Raw genomic sequence first — 18,776 nt, forward strand, 5'->3', positions numbered from 1 at the left:
GGGATGGTGACTCCAGCACTACCCTGGGCAGCCTGTTCCAATGCCTGAGCACTCTTTGGGGAAGGAATTGTTCCTCATCTCCATCTAAACCTCCCCAGGTGCAGCTTGAGGCCGGTTCCTCTTGTCCCATCCCTTGTTCCTTGGGAGCAGAGCCCAGCCCCCTTCCTGGCTCCATCCTCCTGTCAGGCAGAGAATGATAAGGTCCCCCTGAGAGGCTTCAAGTCTTTCCATTTTTTACCATGAACCTGCTGGAATTCCTAGGCTCCTACCTCATTGTATTCCACTTCCACATCTTCCTCCTCTTGGTCAGCAGCTTCCTTACGCTCCTCTTCAGCCCTGGGCTTCTCCTCCCTCTCCAGGTCCCTCACATCCTGCCCATTTGGCCAGCTCCTTTCCCTGTCCTCTCCCAACTCCTCTCCCCTGCAGTCAGCAGAGGCGGTGCTGTTGGAAAGGTGGGAATCCTCGCTGCGGTTTGACAGGGCACTCAGCCTCTTCTCCTGGGAAGAGAGTTGTAAAGGTCAAGATGAAAACCAAAGCAGCAGATGGAGCATTGTCATGTGGCTGGTGCAAGGTGGGGAATGATCCAGCACCAACAGAACCAGCTTCTCCTTCAGGCTGCCCACTGCTTTCCCTGCCAAGCACCTCACCCAGGTCCACCCCTGTCCCACCATCAGTGTAGGCATTTGTTCTCAGTATCGCACCTGAGCAGCAAGATGCCTCCTCCACGCACCCCGTTCCCACCATTCTTTACTGGGATAATCTTTTCCTCTCTGTCCTGGGTTCAGCAGTAGCAGTCATTTTTCTCCTTCTTGGTAGCTGGTGCAGTGCTGTGTTTTGACTTTCAGCTCGGGAACAGAGCTGATAACAAGGATGTTTTGGTTTGGCCAAGGACTTTGTGAGCCTCATGCTCTGCCAGGGAGGAGGGGAAGCCAGGAGGAAGCAGAGACAGGACACCTGACCCAAACTGACCAAAGAGGTATTCCATACCACAGCACGTCATGCCCAGGAGGTAACTGGGAGTTAGCCGGAAGGGCTGGGAGACTGCAGGGTTGAAGGAGGTATCGGTCGGTGCTTGGTCGGGCTGAGGGGGGCAAGTTATCTGTCGGCTGGTGCTGAGGTGTTGTATTCTCTTCCCTTGTTATTTCCTTTATCATTATTATCATTGGTGGTAGCAGCAGTGATTTGTGTTATACCTTAGTTACTAAACTGTTCTTATCTCAACCTGTGGGAGTTGCATTCTTTTCGATTCTCCTCTCTGTCCCTCCGGGAGTAGGGGGAGGGAAAGAAGGGGGGGGAGTGAGTGAACGAGTTACCTGACTGGGTTTAAACCACGACACTCTCCCTGGGTTATGACAGAGGAGGTAGCAATGCTCACAGCTCCCCTCATGCTGCTCTCTGGTCGCATCTCTTGCTCTGTCCCAGTGACCCCAGCTGACACAAGGCAGATTCCCAACCCCTGGGCTCCAGGAAAGCCATGCTCACCCACCCAAGGTAGGTTCTTTCAGCCCAGCTCACGCATGCTCCCAGCCCACTCCATGCTCTCCAGTCAGGGAACAGGCCTCACCTCGGAGCTGGGGGAATTCCTGTTGGCATCGGGCCTGGCAGCACACACCTCGCTGCGCCGCACCTCCATCACCTTCTTCATGACCTTCAGCTCACTGGGGTGAGGGGTTGCTCGGCGCTGCAGGCCCTGCCAAGGGAAGCACCATGGAGGCTCAGGGAGGGCTCAGGGCTGAGCCACGTCAAACCACACCTTAGATGGACAGGACCTGAATGTCACACTGCAGGATCTGATTCGGGCTCTCCACTGCTACAGCCGGGGAGAGGAAAGGCATGGAGGCAGGGAACAGTGCTCGGAGCTCGCTCTTGGGTGTTACAACATTAAGCAGAGGCTCTTCCCTGTGAGGGTGCTGAGGCGCTGGCACAGGGTGCCCAGAGAAGCTGTGGCTGCCCCATCCCTGGCAGTGTTCAAGGCCAGGTTGGACACAGGGGCTTGGAGCAACCTGCTCAAGTGGAAGGTGTCCCTGCCCATGGCAGAGGTTGGAACTGGAGGAGCTTTAAGGTCCTCTCCAATAATGAGTCTATGATTCTCCTGCTCTGGAATTTGTGATGCTGGTTCCATCCCAGCTGAGCGTCCAGAAAAATGGTATTCTAAAATTAATAAACCAATCAAAGCCACTCACAAACCCTCCCAACACCAGCTCAAGGCCAGATGCTGCAAGGACGGATTCAAATGTCATTTATTAGAATCTCTCAACAAGAGAATCTCTCTCTGCAAGAGAGAACTCAACAAGAACTCAACAAGAATCTCTCTCTGCAAGATGAAAAGGAGAAAAAATCCTGCAGGAAACTGAACCCAGGAGAGTTCTTGCTGGAAACTGGAACTTTCACCCTGTCCTTTACATCTGCAATTACTGCAAAAAGATCTGCCTCGGTTTTTGAGGCTGTCCACAGTTTTAACTACTTTAGTGATGGGATATCCCACAGCACGGGCTGGCATCCAGCTCCACACCTGGATCAAGTTTGGCTGGGCATCTTTTCCCCATGAGCAGGTCAAGTAAAATCCAGTCCTGACAGTGCTCTGACTCTCAGGATCTCTGGACTACCCAAATGCTCCATGGGTAGGGTCAGAGTCACAGCTCAGCTCCCATGGGACAGCACCAAAGTGGCTCTCAGGGAATTCTCTTTTATACCCGCATAACTCCTCAGGGTACCAAATGCGCTTTGCCCTGCAAAACTACAGCACATCTCTGAAGAGTGAAACACAGACACCACAATGCCTCCCCTTCTCAGGCACTTCTTTAGCTTGTGCCTGTGCTTCCACAGGGAGCAAACAAGCCTCCAGAAACAATTCTTACCCTTCTCTCAGCTCCTGACTCCTCTTCATCATCTCCTTTGGGTTCATCCAGGAACTGAATCACACTGACTCTGTTTAAGTTCGTGTCCGTCCAGCTCTCGTCCACACTATTCTGCAAAAGATTCTCTGGGGAGAAAGATAACACAGTGGGAGCTACCTTCTGAATGAGCAGGGCTGGGAGCTTGGGTGAATGACAGTCCTCAACCCATCCTGTTATATCAACCCGTGCATCAAAGCACAGAGGCCTTGAGGAAAAAGGATGTAGCCTCCAGATCTCGCCACCTCCTGCACATCTCCCACCAGATCTACAGCGGCCTCTACAGAAGGACCCAGATGGTTCAGCTCTAGCGCTCCTTACCCAAGAACTAAGGAAACAGGTAGGATTAAAGCATGAACCAGAAGTATTGACACAAGAATATCATCACAACAGCAAGCAAACCTTACAGAAAAGCAAGTACTTGGTCAATAGATCAAAGCAGAAGACTTTAAGCTGAGGCTGCAGCTTCTTTATCACCCGGCAGAGAAGCAATTTCTCACTTAACTACCTCTGCCTTGGAAAGTGGCCACCAGCCACTCAGGAGCTTAAGTCTGCTAGAGGTATCACAGGAATGGAGCACAGAGAGGACAGTTCATGGCCTCCTCCCTACAGCACCGCCCAAGTACACAAACCTGCTGACACCCTTCATGACGTGCTCTCTTACCTAGGCTGGGAGAGGGCTGCTGGGGAAGCAGGTAACATGTGAGGACCTTTTCTCCTGTCTTCTCATCATCCTCCGTCTGGAATTTCAGCATGGGCTGGGACTGGTTCTCTGCCAACCACAGGGCTTTCAGGTTGAGATTTGTCAGCGCAAACGGGAGGTTCTGCAGCCTGCAACAGGAAGGAGGAACTTGCTGGTTAAACTTCAGCTGAACTTCAGCTTAGCTCCAGGCTGCCCCATCTGCACTGCAGGAGCCAGGCCACTGGAAGGTCCCTCACTGTTACAGACACCAAAGCAGCTCGTGCTGCATTGGCTCTGTCACAGCCAGAAACTGGGTCCAGCAGCCCACCCTCAGCAGTGTTTAACAGAGGACAACTCCCATCAACAGAGTGAAAACTGAACTTTGGAGAGGGGTTTGAAGACAATAAAAATAATGGTCTCAGGGACCTGGACACAGTGTTCCACACAGAAGCTCTGCTACAAACACCGCCAGCCTCAGCTAACAGAACCACAGCTAAAACCTCAGCATCCTGCAGAACAGATCACAGGTATCTGCACTCCTTGGTGGTGTGCATCATGAACAGGCTTTGGCATCAATCACCTGAGGACTGATGACATGAAACTGCAGTATCTGCAGGAAGCAACACACTGGACCAGGGATTTCCCCTGTTCTTTATTTCACATGTGGCAAAATGTCTCCACACTTCCGCATCAGTTCTGCCCTGTATTCAAGTAATGTGGAGAAGGGCTTAAGATGCGAAGCTTCAGAGTCAGATGCCCTCTTTCCAAGATCCAACAGCCAGGCTGGGCTTCTCCAAACCACGGATCCTGAGGGCAGCAGATCCCAAAACACACCAGGGCCCAGCCCACGCTGCTCCTTCACAGCGGCCTCCTTAGGAAGATGCCCGCAAGCCTGCTGCACCCTTCCTGCTGCTGACCTGTTCCCAGCCACGTCCAGGACGTGAAGCTCGGTGGTGTTGGCAAGCTCTGGGGGCAGGAGGGCGAGGCGGTTGTCCCGCAAGGACAGCACGTTCAGGTTGGCACAACCTCCAATCTCAGATGGAAGGGACGTCAGCCGGTTCCGGTCCACATTCAGGTTTGTCAGCTTGGCCAGCTTGCCCAGGGACTTCGGTAGGGCCTGGGGAGGAGAAGATTGGTGGTTGCAAAAGGGAGGAGCAGCAGAATAAAGGTATCACAGAATTACTCATGGAATTTGGGCTGGAAGGGACCTTAAAGCTCCTCCAGCTCCAACCCCTGCCACAGGCAGGGACCCCTTCCACTAGAGCAGGTGGCTCCAAGCCCCTGTGTCCAACCTGGCCTTGAACACTGCCAGGGATGGGGCAGCCACAGCTTCTCTGGGCACCCTGGGCCAGTGCCTCAGCGCTGTCAGAAAGGCATAGAACCCTCTACCTTAGGAAAAAAGCTGCCTTCTGTCCTAACAAACACATTTTCAATACAAGTTCTCACTACAGTGTGGGGCAAATTCTCCCTCAGGTTCTCAGACTGTGAAACGCCAACTCCTCACCTCACACAGCACACCCAGAACTCCACTGGTCAGGACTTTTCTCCTATTAGAATCATAGAATGAGTCATGAATCATTTGGGTAGGAAAGGACTCAAAAGGATTCTAAAGGACCTTAAGATCATCCAATTTCAACCCCTGCCATGGGCAGGGACACCTTCCACTAAAAGGATGTTCATCTGCCCATTCCCAGCACTTGCGTTTTAACTGTCAGCCCATGAGCATTTTGGGGCAAGACCATTTTAAATTGCACTATTCCACTGCCAAATGCAGCTTTGGATGTAGTCCTGCTCCATCAGATCAGACGGGCCTCAGGACTGCTTATTCTAGAGCAGCAGCCCAGCTATCCTGGAGAGGTTTTCAGGAAAACAGTGGGAGAAAGCCGTTTCCACCAGGATCTTCTCAGGGCCTGTGAGCCTGGTGGAGCTCTGCAGCAGAGAAGCCGGAGCATCTCAGGAATGCAGCTCAGAAGATGGAAGATCCCTGGCATGTGGCTACCCTGAGCAGCCCAGGGGATGCAGGGTGCTGCTGGGGTACTTACAGTCAGCATGTTCTCTGTCAAGATGAGTTCTGACAAGTTTTCACAGTCCCCAATTGACTCTGTCACCTCTGTCAGCCGATTCTGGTCCACCTTGAGGATGGAGAGCTGCTTCAGCTGACCTGGCCAGGGCAACAAGCTGGGTGTGAACTACGCCACAGACACAAGGATGCTGTTCTATGTCCATGTGGCCAAAACGCCTCACATCTGGGGTTACCCAACCTAACAACACAGGCACAATCTCTCCTCCCCACCAGGCTTGTTCACAGGTTCACCTACGTATGGTTTCAGATCAAGAACCTGAACTCATCCTGTAGAGTTCCGTTCAGCATATCACAGAACCATGGAATGGTTTAGGTTGGAAGGGACCTTAAGATCACCTAGTCCCAACCCCCCCATCATGGGCAGGGACACCTTTCACTAGAGCACGTTGCTCCAAGCCCGTCCAACCCAGCCTTGGACACTGCGAGGGATGGGGCAGCCACAGCTGCTCTGGGCACCCTGTGCCAGTGTCTCACTTACTGCTTCTGCACCCATCTATTGTGACTGTGTCCATCACACCCTAACACCATGTTACACACACTCTCGCCTGAAGCCCCCGTGCTGGGCAGTGAAGTCCTGCGCTGCTCCCATCCCGCAGTACTCACCGATCCCATCTGGAATACATTCCAGCAGGTTCTGGGACAGGAGCAAGTCTGTCAGGGCAACCAGCCCACTGACCTCGCTGGGCAACTGCTCCAGCTTGTTCTCTGACACATCCAGACAGACCAAGCGGCGGAGATTGCCCAGCTCCTGCGGGCAGAAAGGAGACACCAAGGCTCGAGGGGGCAACTGGAGAAGGGAGCAGAGAGGAGGTTCAAGGGCCTGAACTGGTACTCACTGGAGGCAGGGCTGAGAGCTGGTTCCGGTCCAGCCAGAGCTCACGCAGGTTGGGTAGAGCTCCCAGGGTATCTGGCTGTAAGAGAGCAGGACAGAGATGGCATGAGTCCTTTCCATAGGGGAGGAGCTGCTCTGGGATGCACCAAACCACCCCACACCTCTGGAAAGCCAACTGTTCCTGCGCTCACACCTCCTAGAACCATTTCCCAGATGGTCTATGGAGAAAACGTGTTGGTGTGCCACAACACAGCAGCACGTGTGCCTGGGACAGCATCCTGGTTGAAGGAGGTTCCAAGAGGAAACAAGGAAGCAACAGCAGGGACTGTCTGGTAGCAGGCAAGACTAAACAGGGTTTGGAAGTTCTGGTCTTAGTGAGCAGATGAATCTTTCTCCTCTTCCTCCTCTCAGGCATGAAAACAAACATTTGGGTGACACTGGCCAACTCCACATGACCCAGCAGCACCATCATCAATGTGGATGTATGTTCACAGCATCACTCCACAAACACCACACATTGATGAGCATTTGGGTTTGGAGTCAAGGCACCACTGGAGCTTGGTTCAAGTGTCAGACAACTGCTCTCCCAAGCAGGCTGCACAAGCTCCTTTGCCTCCCAATTTAGATGGGTTTCTGCCAGAAAGCATTCCAGAGGGTTAAGAGCAGGATCCAGTGACAGCTTAATCCATGGCTGTAGAATTAAACACCACTGGCTGCCCCTGGATGTCAAGACAAGCTGCATGTCGAGGCTGGGCACTGGCTCTCAGCACACTGGGGCTCAGAGCCCTCCACGGAGAGCCCAGCCCAGAGGACACGCACCCTCACTCGCTGCAGCCAGGAACACCACGAGTGGTCCTGCACTGTGCAGCAGGGAAACCAAATCAAAGAGGAGAAAAGTGCAAAGTTGGCCAAGTAGAGGTGAGAAACAGCTGGGGACAGCACAACACTGAAGAGCAGGGAAGAACCAGGGATTCCCACTGGAAAGAGAAGAGCCTTTGGCAGCTACACAGCAAGGATTGACATCCCAGAGCAAAAGTATCTGGGAAGAGCAGAGAGAGCTGTGCATGAAAACAGGCACAAGGGCCAACGTAAAGAGCACATTATGCTGAGAACGATGACAAGGCCACAGTGGGAAGATCAGGATCATTCCAAACACACTGTGGGTCTGTTTCTTTGCACTGCAGATGAAAACCCACTTGCGGTGCAGGGTTCTGCCCCAGCCAACCATCCACATTACCTCCCCACCATCCCTTACCTACCAGTACTTCCAGGTCATTGCCACCAAGATCCAGCTGTTCTAACTTGACAAGGAAGGAGAGAGACCTGCAAGACACAGGGAGCAGAGAGAGGAGGAGAGAAGGAACAAATGGTTAGCATCTGGGATACACGTCTCACACATTACATCAAGCGCAATAACTCTTAAACCAGGGACAATCCTGAGCTTGTCCCTCTGAGCCACGCAGTTTAGGGGAGCTGCACCCTTCCCAAGCCAGACCATGCACTGCGCTGAGCAGCACCAGCAGTCCCAACGCCATCAGTTTCTGTCACCAATTTACCTTCTCCCCTTCCCACCACAAAATACTCTGAGCAAATCCATGACAGATGACAAGAGACCTTAACCCTGCTGCCTCTTTCTGTAGCAAGGGTGGGGTCCTGGGCACCGACTAACAGGTAACAGGAATCAGCAGATGACAGTATTTGGGGAGGCAGGGGAGCACAGCTGCAGGGAGAAGCAGGAACGACAAATCCAACAGGCTCAGTTTCCCCCAGTGGGATGCTGATGCTGCTGAAGGGAAACACAAGGCTGACATGATGATGATGTCTATGGTGATGTCTCAGAAGAGGTCAGGATGTGCAGAGAAACAGCTCACTAGGCAAGATGCTGTGAGAAGCCTGCAGAGGAGCCAAAGCCCATCAGCACTGGTGGTCCTGCATGTGCCCTGAGCATCCAAACACATTATGACCCGGTGATACGAAGAGCTGCAATCAGCAGCCCCACAAAACCAGGATTCACTTCTGACATGGCCCAGGTTCACCCGACCTCAGCTCTCAGAACTACCCACCAACTGTCATGCCCCAAAAAGGGGGGGTCTGTCTCTCCCTTCACACCAGGGCGGAGCTGCCACCTCAGCTCTGACCCATCAGGGAGGGTCTGCAGCTCTTTATTCTCTTCAGAAGGGACTCTCCTAATGCAGAAATCTCTGTATTCCTCTGGAATTGAGCTGCATATCTCCACACTGTGAGAAAGCAGGAAGAGATCTGTCCTGCCTGGCCAAGTGTGAAAACATTTGGGTTATGCAGGAAAAGCAAGTTCTTACTTTAGAACTGGTGGATTTTTAGCTATTGTATTAACTCAAGCAAAGGCTTCTCAAAAAAGCATCACCAAAAGCAGTGCAGCAGTCTCCCATCATGACTGTCCATCTGCTCTTTTGACTTCTCTGAAGGGTGAAGCAGCTTTGATGGTCCCTTCCCAGTTTTGAGTTCTCAAAAAGAGGGACAAGTGAGCTGTGGAATCCATGTCAATGTACAAGGTCTTGCAACATGCCTCAGCTGAGATCCCCCTCCACTGTCTCATGGGAACACATAGCATGCTCTGCATGGGACATGGAGGAGTGCTGATCAGCTGGACGAGAGGAACTGTGTGAAAACTCAACTGAGAGCAGAAGATCCACCAATTAAATCAAGTTTTGACCCATAAAGGTCATTGCAAGCTGAATCTTTTAAGGAGCTCAACAACAAAAACAACCAAAAGGTGCATCTGCACTCACACATTCATAGTACTAAAGCCCATCTCCCTCCTAGCTCAGCAACCCTGAAAACTGAAAGTATCACCATCTCTGTAAGACATCACCTGGACTTGCTCAAAGCCGTTCTTGGGCACAATTTGCACCCAGACTAAGCACAAGAGCTTCAGCCCTGGGTAGATCTGAGAGCACCACTGAGATCTCTTTGGCCACTGATTTCAGTCTTGTATTTGATTGACAAATCTGATGAAAATTGCCTTGACCTTCAAGATCTTCCTTCTACTTTCAGAAATCACCCAGAAGCGGAACTGGGGAAAGATGAGAAGAAGCTGGAACTGCAGAAAGATGAGAAGAAGCTGGAACTGCACTGCAGGGGGAGTGTCATGCCTGGGCTTATCTCAGAGAAAAACTCCTGTCATGCTGCTAGCATCTTGCTGAGGGCATTCACAAGGAAGCACTGGGCATGAGAATGCTCCCCAGAAACCTTATGGAGCTGCTCACAGACTGAATTCTTAAACTCTGGATTCCTGCTGGTTCTTAGATGGTGGAAAGTCCTTGGGACCTTCTTCACTGCTGTCTGAAAGCCCAACTTTGGATGTAGCTATTGCACCTCCTCATATAGACAGTATCACAGTGGTGGTGCCTGTTGGAACACAAAAAATATGTGCAGCAGACAGCAGTGGGTCCCAGCACCAGGACCCAAGCTTCTCCTGCTTGTTTCATCTGCCAAAAGGAGCTTTGGCTCTCATGTCCGCCTTGTGGCTATATTCCATGAGGGGCCGTCTCAGCTGGTCTGTGACAGGGTGTAAATGCTGACAACTTCTGTGCAGAGAAGATCCAGTGACTTTGGCATCAGAGGCAAGATGACACTGTTAATTTGAACTAAGCCTCTCCATGGAGTAACCACCAGCTGTGGTGTCTGGGAGCTGCCCAGTGCAGGCTCTTTCAGCTCCTTTCTGGAAGCATCTTCTCCTCGGGGTCAAAGCTGATACAGAACTCCTCAAGCAGATGTAACCCATGTGTGTCCAAACCCACACTGCTGGCTCAGACAGAAGCCAGGTAGATCCCTTCCAGCATATCTTCCCAGAAGACTTGGGGAGTCATCAGTTGGATGGATAAGAAGGCAGAAACAAGCTGACAGAGCTAAGGTAGGTAGAAAACTCAACAAACAGCTCTCATGGGCTCCAAACAAGATGAATAAACATACAGAATCTTTAGTTCTCCACACCCTGTCCACCTGATGGCATCAGTGCTACCAACCAGACCCTCTCCAGGAATCCACCTCTGTCCCTAACTCGCAGGAATATTCAACACCACTTACCTCTTCTCCCTTGCTGCCTTAGCTTTTGCCTGGTGCAGGAAGCCTGTTATCTCAACCATTCCCACACTCTGCACACCCAGAACAGTCAGATGGGATAACCAGGAAAACAGAGACGCTGGAAAGATCTATCTTCAGCCACATTCTGCTGCTCTTCAAATGAACTTCACTGTGCACAGAGGTCCTCCTGTGCCCACGTCATGCTCTCTTTTTCCAAAAGAATTCATCATCTGCTCCACCTCTCTAGGAAAAATGGTTCTCACCCTTGCCAGCAGCTTTCTTGTGGAACCACCTCTATTCCAAATCAATCCTGACACAGAGCTGAGTAGAGACTCTGAACATCCTGCCCTGCTCTAAGCCCTGCGCCATCTCCCCCTCCTCTCCCCAGTTTACACCAGTCCAAAAGATGCAGCTGATTTACGCAAAGCCTTGAGCCCTCCCAGGCAAAGTCCTGGAGCCAGCAAATCCCTGAGAAATCAGTAAGAAGGATCAGGCAGCAGACTCCTGAAGCCACCAAACAGACACTCACGTGGGGAGAGTCTTTAGCAGGTTCTCACGCAGCTCCAGAGTCACCAGGTTTGCCAAACTGCAAGAGAAAAGGGAATGAGAAGCCAGATTCCCTGAACAGGCTTCAGGGATACATGGAGATGCTCATATCCCTTCCCTTGGGAGCACCCCTCCTGGCCTGCACAGATTCATGTACATGAGTGTGTAGACATGGATGGGGCTGGCAGGGGAAACCAAAAACCAAGGAGGATCTTAAATGGCTTCTGATGAAGGTGACAGTTTACTGCAACACCATGGGGACACAACACTGCCCAGACTCAGGACAAGGAAACGTGGTGTCACACAGGACTGTGCCCACAAAGGTAAACCCCTTCATGTGTAGGAGCCAGATCCCATGGAAAGGGACTGCACCTCACAGACAACCCCACATGCGCTTTGCCTTGGCCATTTGTGAGCAGCATAAATCATTTCAGCACCACTGGACAGACCATTCCTGTTTGCAAAGGGGCAAATCCATAAAACAAGGGGAGACAGGAGCTTGGGAAGCCTGGGTGCATTCCTGCCTGTGCCATGCACCACAGCAGAGCAGCAGCAGCTGAGACCAGGGCAAAACCTTCTAAAGAAGGTTGTCTTGGAGCAAAAGGCATGCTCAGAGGAGCTCACACAGCGCGTGTGGCAGGGTGGCAACCTCTAACTGCGGTGGTAGGCTCTTGCCCTCCAAGTCCTGCTGATGTCACCATCCCAAGAGCAGTGACACTACTGGAGTGACACCCCTATGTGTGTGTCACCCCAATGACACCCCCACCCCAGCCCTCCTCCCTGTTAGGAGGACAGGGGAATACTCACTTCCCAATGTCATTGGGGAGGCTCTGCAGGGACACATCATTCAAGGCCAAGTGGCCCAGGCTGCGAAGCTGCGTGAAGCCCTCTGGAAGCCTGTGAAAGCATGAGAGGACAACACACCATTAGCTGGGCACAACACAAGCCTTCAATCCCTCACTTAAATCCCTCCAAAGCCAGTCTTATCCCAGTTGGTATCAACATGTGGAAAGGAGAAGAGCAGGAACCAACTCTGACCCTGGCTCCTGATCCAAAATACACCTCATTTCCATAGAATCATAGAATGGTTTGGGCTGGAAGAGACCTCAAAGTTTATCCAGTTCCAACCCCTGCCACAGGCAGGGACACCCTCCACTAGAGCAGGTTGCTCCAAGCCCTGTCCAACCTGGCCTGGAGCTACCAAAAGGAGAGATTAACACAGAAAAGGAGAAACCCTTTTTCTGTTCACAGGCAGTTCCCAGAGCTCGCCAGTTCCACAGCTCAGGACACACATCCTGCAGCTCTGTGCCACAAAAAGACTCTAATAGAGAATTTCCAGTGCAGAAGTGCTGGTCCTTCCCATGGTACAAAGCTGGGGCTATTCAGCCTGGAGAAGAGAAGCTGTGTGGAGAACTCAGAGCAGCTTCCAGTGTCTGAAGGGGCTACAGGGATGCTGGAGAGGGACTCTTCATCAGGGACTGCAGTGACAGGACAAGGGGTGATGGGTTCAAACTGAAACAGGGGAGGTTCCGGTTCGATATTAGGCAGAAGCTCTTCCCTGTGAGGGTGCCAGAGAAGCTGTGGCTGCCTCATCCCTGGCAGTGCCCAAGGCCAGGTTGGACACAGGGGCTTGGAGCACCCTGCTCTAGTGGAAGGGGTCCCTGCCTGTGACAGGGGCTGGAGCTGGATGAGCGTAAGGTCTCTTCCAACATAAACCAATCAGGGATTCTATGATTCCCACCAATGGAAAAGCGTGTTCCATTCTGGCAGTGCCGGGCACCACAGGAGGGAAGTCCTGTGTGAAGAGCAGCTTTGGCAGCAGGCATCTGGAGTCAGACCCTGCAGACAATGCATGGAGACGCCAGTGCCTGGGGCATGGCTCACCAAGGCAGAGGAGCCACACCTGAATTCCCAAAACATGGAATAAGAGAAAGAACACAAAGATGCTGGGCAGAGAGCTCAGTTTCTGGACACAGCTCTGGGCACTTAGGGATCAGGGGAAGGACCACAGAGCTCAAAGGACAGCTCCTGGATATAAGTAACACACAGAGCAAAAGGGACTGATGGAGAGCAGAGCAACACAAGTCCACATCTGTTCTGGTGTGTGCACCAGGGTGAAGGGCTGAGGATTGACTAACAGCAGGAGGACAAAAGCCCTCACACCAGTGGCAACAGCTAGACTAGAGACTCCTCAATCCAAGCCACAGGCCCCGCAGTAGAGGAGGACACACCAGCTCTTCCCTATGCCAAGCGAACAGGCACCTGCAGGTCCTGGCAGCCAAACTGTATGTGACCCAAGGTCCTGACTTCATGCGAGGACAATGACAAGATGAAGACCAGAGAAAGCTCAGGAGAATGAGGAGCTTCAACTCTCATTCTCAGCTTCATAAAGGGTTGCATCTGCCTTCCTACCTGGAGAGAGGATTCCCGCTGAAGTCTGCGATTTCCAAGGACTTGCAGAATTTGATGCTTTCAGGAATTTCTGGAATGTCTGGAAGAAACATGTGAAAGAAAAAATGAGGCTTGAGAAGAGGCCAACATGTGGAAAATGGGACACCAGGTCCTGGTGACAGCCTGAGATACAGCAGGACACCCATATTCTGTAGCTCAGGACTCCAAGAGATCACTCTGTGGGACTGTGGAGGATACTCCAAAGGTGAGTGCCCAAGGCATGGCTGTGGGGCACCCCTCCCCATTCAGCTTTGACCTTACCATTGCGTGAGATGTCCAGTTCCACCAGCTGCATGAAGTTGGCCACCTCGGGGGGAAGCCTCTGGATCTCATTGTCACTCAGACCCAGCTTGCGCAGGTTCAGGAGCCTGAAGAAAGGCTGTGACAGGAGAGAAAATGAAGGGGTCAGCAGCAGCTCTGGGGAACCTGTCTGCTCACCTCAAGGCAAACCTGAGCATCTCCCCTGCAGACAAGAGCTTCTGTCCTGGGGAGGTCCTCAGAGCACAGTGGCCGCACAGATGAGCACCCCCATGAGGTCTCCAGGAGACAAGTGAAGCAGAATGGCATTTCATGGGTTTAGCTTGATGATTCATTTACTATCTCTATCATCACACTGCTCTTCTCTCCCTTGTTGGATCAAAGTGGATGTTCCTCGTTTTTCTAAGACAACCCTTCATCTTAGGCAGTTAAATACTAGCACCAAGAGGAAGTCACTGTGCAGCAGGCTTGGCAGCAGACACCACAGAGCTTATGAGCCTGGTCAAGAGGAGACGTATGAGGTGACTTCCAGACTGAGGTCCTGACCCTGCTGCCACACACATCTTGGTGCAGGACTTCTTGTCAGGACATCATAGAATGGTTTGGGTTGAAGGGTTCAATACCCCTGCAATGAGCAGGGACACCTTCCACCTGACCAGGTTGCTCACCCATCAGTGATAGGTGCCTACACCAACAGGGAAAGTCTTTGTCCCACTTGTACTGGAAAAGGGAAGGAGCAGGAAATCTGCAGGTCACAAGTGACAAAGAATTACAGAAGGAAAGAAATTCCTACCCCCCCAGTCATGGGAAAGTTAATGGGAAGCGACCTCTAGAGGTCTCCCATTCTAACAACAGCCAACGTCTTCACACCTCCTGGGTCTCAGAAGCCAACTACAGGAACTGGAAACGGTCATCAATCATAGAATCATAAAATCAACTGGGTTGGAAAAAACCTTCAAGATCACCCAGCACTGCCAAGGCCACCACTAACCCATGGCACTGAGGGCCTTGTCTACATGGTGTGAGAACACTTCCAGGGATGGAGACTCCAGAACTGCCCTGGGCTGCTCACACAGACCACACCAAGAAGGATCAAACAAGAATGTGAGGTCTGAACCGTTGTTCTCAGCAACCTCTCCAGTAATCCATCTGTATAGGATGTACAGGAGGAAACAGACCTTCCCAGAGTTGGGGGTATCGAGATTTGTTCACGTTTGGGTGATGGGACACCCACAACTGTCACTCATAACATTGCAAAGAACAATACTGCAGATCAGACAAGGGAGGGATAAGGAATGAAAAAGTGATGTACACCAACCATGAATCATAGAATAAATCATGGAATGGTTTGTGTTGGAAGGGACCTTAAAGCTCCTCCAGCTCCAGCCCCTGCCACAGACAGGGACCCCTTCCACTAGAGCAAGGTGCTCCAAGCCCCCGTGTCCAATCTGGCCTTGAACACTGCCAGGGATGGGGCAGCCACAGCTTCTCTGGGCACCCTGTGCCAGTGCCTCAGCACCCTCCCAGGGAAGAGCTTCTGCCTAAGATCAGAATCACTGCTGGCTCTCATGGAGCAGCCTCACTCGGGAAGTGCTGCTGCGCCTTCAGGGCCTTTGCTGCACAGAGGTGCCAGCATTCCACATCCTTCCCAAAGGGAAAGGGAGAGGTGCTCGGGGATGAACAGCAGCGACATGAAATTCATGCTCCTCATGTCCTGAAGCGATACAGACCATTAGAAGTAAGACCAGAAGAAAACCGCTCCTCCTGCCGCTGCACAGCAGAATTCTACCCCATTTATCTACACAAATCAGTTCACCAAGAAAGGAAGTAGGTGAAAGTCCAACTGACAACAAAGGTTCACGCCAGGGCAGGAGGTTCAGAGCCCGGATCCACTATTGTTTCCTTGAGCCTTCTCCTAATTTTAGAACACAAGGAAATTCCAGGCACGACATTGTGTGAGCTGCTGGGGAATAACAGCGGGAGCATCCACAGCCCCAGTGTGGGCACACGTGCACAGCTGAGGCAGGCTCAGGGTACGGGGGCACTGAGAAAGAGAGCACAACGAACCAGGCCAGGAGCACGCTGCACGTTCACTGCAACAAACACGGGGAGCACTTCCTGACACAGCAGAGGTTTAGAGGTGACTGTGACCATGATTCAGCTCTGCCTGCGCTTGGGTTGCACTTCCACAGCTGGATCACCAAGGTCACCACAAGAGAGCTCCTTGGCCCAGCTGTACCCATGTTGTCTGATGTACCCATGTTGTCTGATGCAACTGAAGGAACTGCCCTGCTCATGGGAACAGTCTTTTTACTCAGAGCTTTTACTCAAAGCTTTTTACACATGAGGCCTTTTACTCATAACAACCTCGCTGCAGATAACCAGAACCTCCACACAGCCTGAGAGCGGGGTCACACCAAGAACCTCCACACACCAGAACCTCCACACAGCCTGAGAGCGGGGTCACACCAAGAACCTCCACACACCAAGAACCTCCACACACCAGAACCTCCACGGAGCCTGTGAGCGGGGTCACACCAAGAACCTCCACACACCAGAACCTCCACGGAGCCTGTGAGCGGGGTCACACCAAGAACCTCCACACACCAGAACCTCCACACAGCCTGTGAGCGGGGTCACACCAAGAACCTCCACACACCAGAACCTCCACGGAGCCTGTGAGCGGGGTCACACCAAGAACCTCCACACACCAGAACCTCCACGGAGCCTGTGAGCGGGGTCACACCACACCTCAGCATGAGACTCGTGACAATCCCACAATTCTCCCCATCCCATTTACTTTGCGCCATGCAACCATGGAATGGTTTGGGTGGGAATTCAGAGCCAGATGCTCAAGCCTTTGTGAAGTCTTTGAAACCCTCCAGTGCTGGAGGATCCAAACACTCTGGGCCCCTGGGTTCAACAATTAATGAACCTCACAGTGAAAGAGCTAAGAATCATCAAATCCTGGCAACAGTTGGAAAAGCCCTTCGAGATCATCCAGTCCCACCACTGCCCCCCCGCCCCATGGCACTGAGGCCTTGTCTCCACAGGGTGTGAACACTTGCAGGGACGGTGACCCCAGCCCTGCCCCGGGCAGCCTGTTCCAATGCCTGAGCACCCTCTGGGGCAGGAATTGTTCCTCAGCTCCATCTAAACCTGCCCTGGTGCAGCTGGAGGCCGGTTCCTCTTGTCCCATCCCTTGTTCCTTGGGAGCAGAGCCCAGCCCCTCCTGGCTCCATCCTCCTGGCAGGCACTTGGAGGGAGCCATCAGGTCCCCCCGGAGCCTTCTCTTCCCCAGACTGAACCCCCCAGCTCCCTCAGGCGGTCCCCATCACACCCGACATGAAGTCACACTCACAACATAACCAAATGAAACCTCTCAAATGTCAGTTTTTGCTGGTGCCAGACGAACACTAAAGTGCAGAACCATGCCAAAGAAGGGACATGAACCATGGAACCTTTGGGAGAGCCCCACCTGTGACAAACATTTCCCAGTTTAACCACAGCAGCCCCTGGAAGTCACACAGGTATCTGCTGTGAGCAGGCTGGCTTCCCAAGAAACTCCCCATAAGCCAGTGGATTCCTCGGAGCTCTTGGTTCTACCCCTTGCTGGAGTAAACACCTCCTTGCAGCAAGGCCAAAAGAACCCCAAGGGAACTGCAAAGACTTGACTTCTGTCTTACCTACAAGTGAGGCTTCAGCAACTGTAGAAGATCTACTTCAGCACTGAAATAGGACAATATGGGCAGAAGTGGGAAAGGCTTGAACCCAGGGCAATTATTAATGAAACTCTTGATCAGAACATGGCCTTTGGAGCCACCTTTGTAAAAGAGAAATATCAGATACAATAGAGCAGAATCACTGCAAAGACATTCAGAACTATCACCACTGCAAAGGGAAAGAGATGGCAGCTTCACATTGAGATGTTTCAACCAGCCAAGCAGAGCCAATCTGACCAAACACATCCATGCCCAGTGGTGGGCGAGTCCTACCCAAGGAATATTTCCAGACAGTGTGGTTCCATCTGAGGTCATCCACAGAACCAGCAACGAGTTTAGCCAGTTTGTGAGAACAGGAAACACAGGTAGCACAAGCTCAGGCTGGGTTTGGGAGCTTCAGCTTCTGCTGAGGAACCAAAACACCCGTGTACAGGCCTGAGCCCATGAGGGCAGGACACGTTTCTCACTGCTAACACAGGGATGCCTAACACCCTGCTCTGCAGAGCCTCTCATCCACTGAGACACAAATGCACAAAGTCCCTGATCCCACCGAGCTCAGCACATGGGAAGTGTTTTGCCTGTGCTTAGTTTACAGGCCAGGTTAAGCCACAGCTTCAGCTTTAGTCAGTGCTGAGCTCTTCCATGGGCAAGCAGAATGAACTCAGGAAAACCCACCTGGTTTAGGAATGAGCCTTGGCCTCATCCTCCACATCACAGACTGGTTTGGGTTGAAAGAGACCTCAAAGCTCCTCCAGCCAGGCTGGACACAGGGGCTTGGAGCACCCTGCTCCAGGGAAGGGGTCCCTGCCGGTGGCAGGGTTTGGAGCTGGAGCAGCTTTAAGGTCCCTTCCAACACAAAGTAGTCTGGGGTTCTATGAAACAACACAAGCACCGTACGCTCCCAGAACAGTGAGATCCTAGAGGAATCATCATTCCATCTGAAATCTAGTGTGGATAACAGAATTAATGGTAGCAGAGGTCAGAAAAGTGACCACTAAGGTGGGAAATGAGAGTATCAGTTTGGAGTTCCAGCGCCTCAGCCCCATGGGGCAACCCAGGTGCCATGGCGAGGGTCCCACCACCATTATCCAGGTAGATCCCCACACCTCTGGTCCCTCAGAGCCTTGTGCCAGGTACCCAGAGGTGGCTCTGACCCACCTGAGTAGGGTAGGGCAAGATGAAGGGTAAAGTAGAGGAGAAAGGGGGAGAGAACTCTGCATAGTGCTTGGGGTGCAGTGCTTCACCC

General features: G+C 52.3%; 1 protein-coding gene across 32 annotated transcripts in view; it reads right to left on the reverse strand.

The window, feature by feature from the left end:
- SCRIB (scribble planar cell polarity protein) overlaps window positions 1-18,776 on the reverse strand; it is a 105,527-nt gene that overhangs the window by 77,785 nt on the left and 8,966 nt on the right. For all 32 annotated transcript variants that reach the window (XM_062628460.1, XM_062628434.1, XM_062628458.1 and 29 more), the window contains exons 2-14: window positions 13,812-13,929; window positions 13,512-13,590; window positions 11,907-11,996; window positions 11,083-11,139; window positions 7,751-7,814; window positions 6,496-6,570; window positions 6,263-6,407; window positions 5,619-5,737; window positions 4,494-4,693; window positions 3,559-3,725; window positions 2,859-2,983; window positions 1,565-1,690; window positions 270-497 (exon numbers count right to left, since the gene is read on the reverse strand). In XM_062628460.1, coding sequence (XP_062484444.1) covers window positions 270-497; window positions 1,565-1,690; window positions 2,859-2,983; window positions 3,559-3,725; window positions 4,494-4,693; window positions 5,619-5,737; window positions 6,263-6,407; window positions 6,496-6,570; window positions 7,751-7,814; window positions 11,083-11,139; window positions 11,907-11,996; window positions 13,512-13,590; window positions 13,812-13,929 — 1,593 coding nt within the window. The remainder of the gene's footprint in view (window positions 1-269; window positions 498-1,564; window positions 1,691-2,858; window positions 2,984-3,558; window positions 3,726-4,493; window positions 4,694-5,618; window positions 5,738-6,262; window positions 6,408-6,495; window positions 6,571-7,750; window positions 7,815-11,082; window positions 11,140-11,906; window positions 11,997-13,511; window positions 13,591-13,811; window positions 13,930-18,776) is intronic.

Source organism: Pezoporus occidentalis, unplaced genomic scaffold (assembly GCF_034315485.1).
Source record: "Pezoporus occidentalis ecotype Australia unplaced genomic scaffold, CSIRO_AGI_Poc_V1 ctg317, whole genome shotgun sequence".
NCBI classification, from domain to species: Eukaryota; Metazoa; Chordata; class Aves; order Psittaciformes; family Psittacidae; genus Pezoporus; species Pezoporus occidentalis.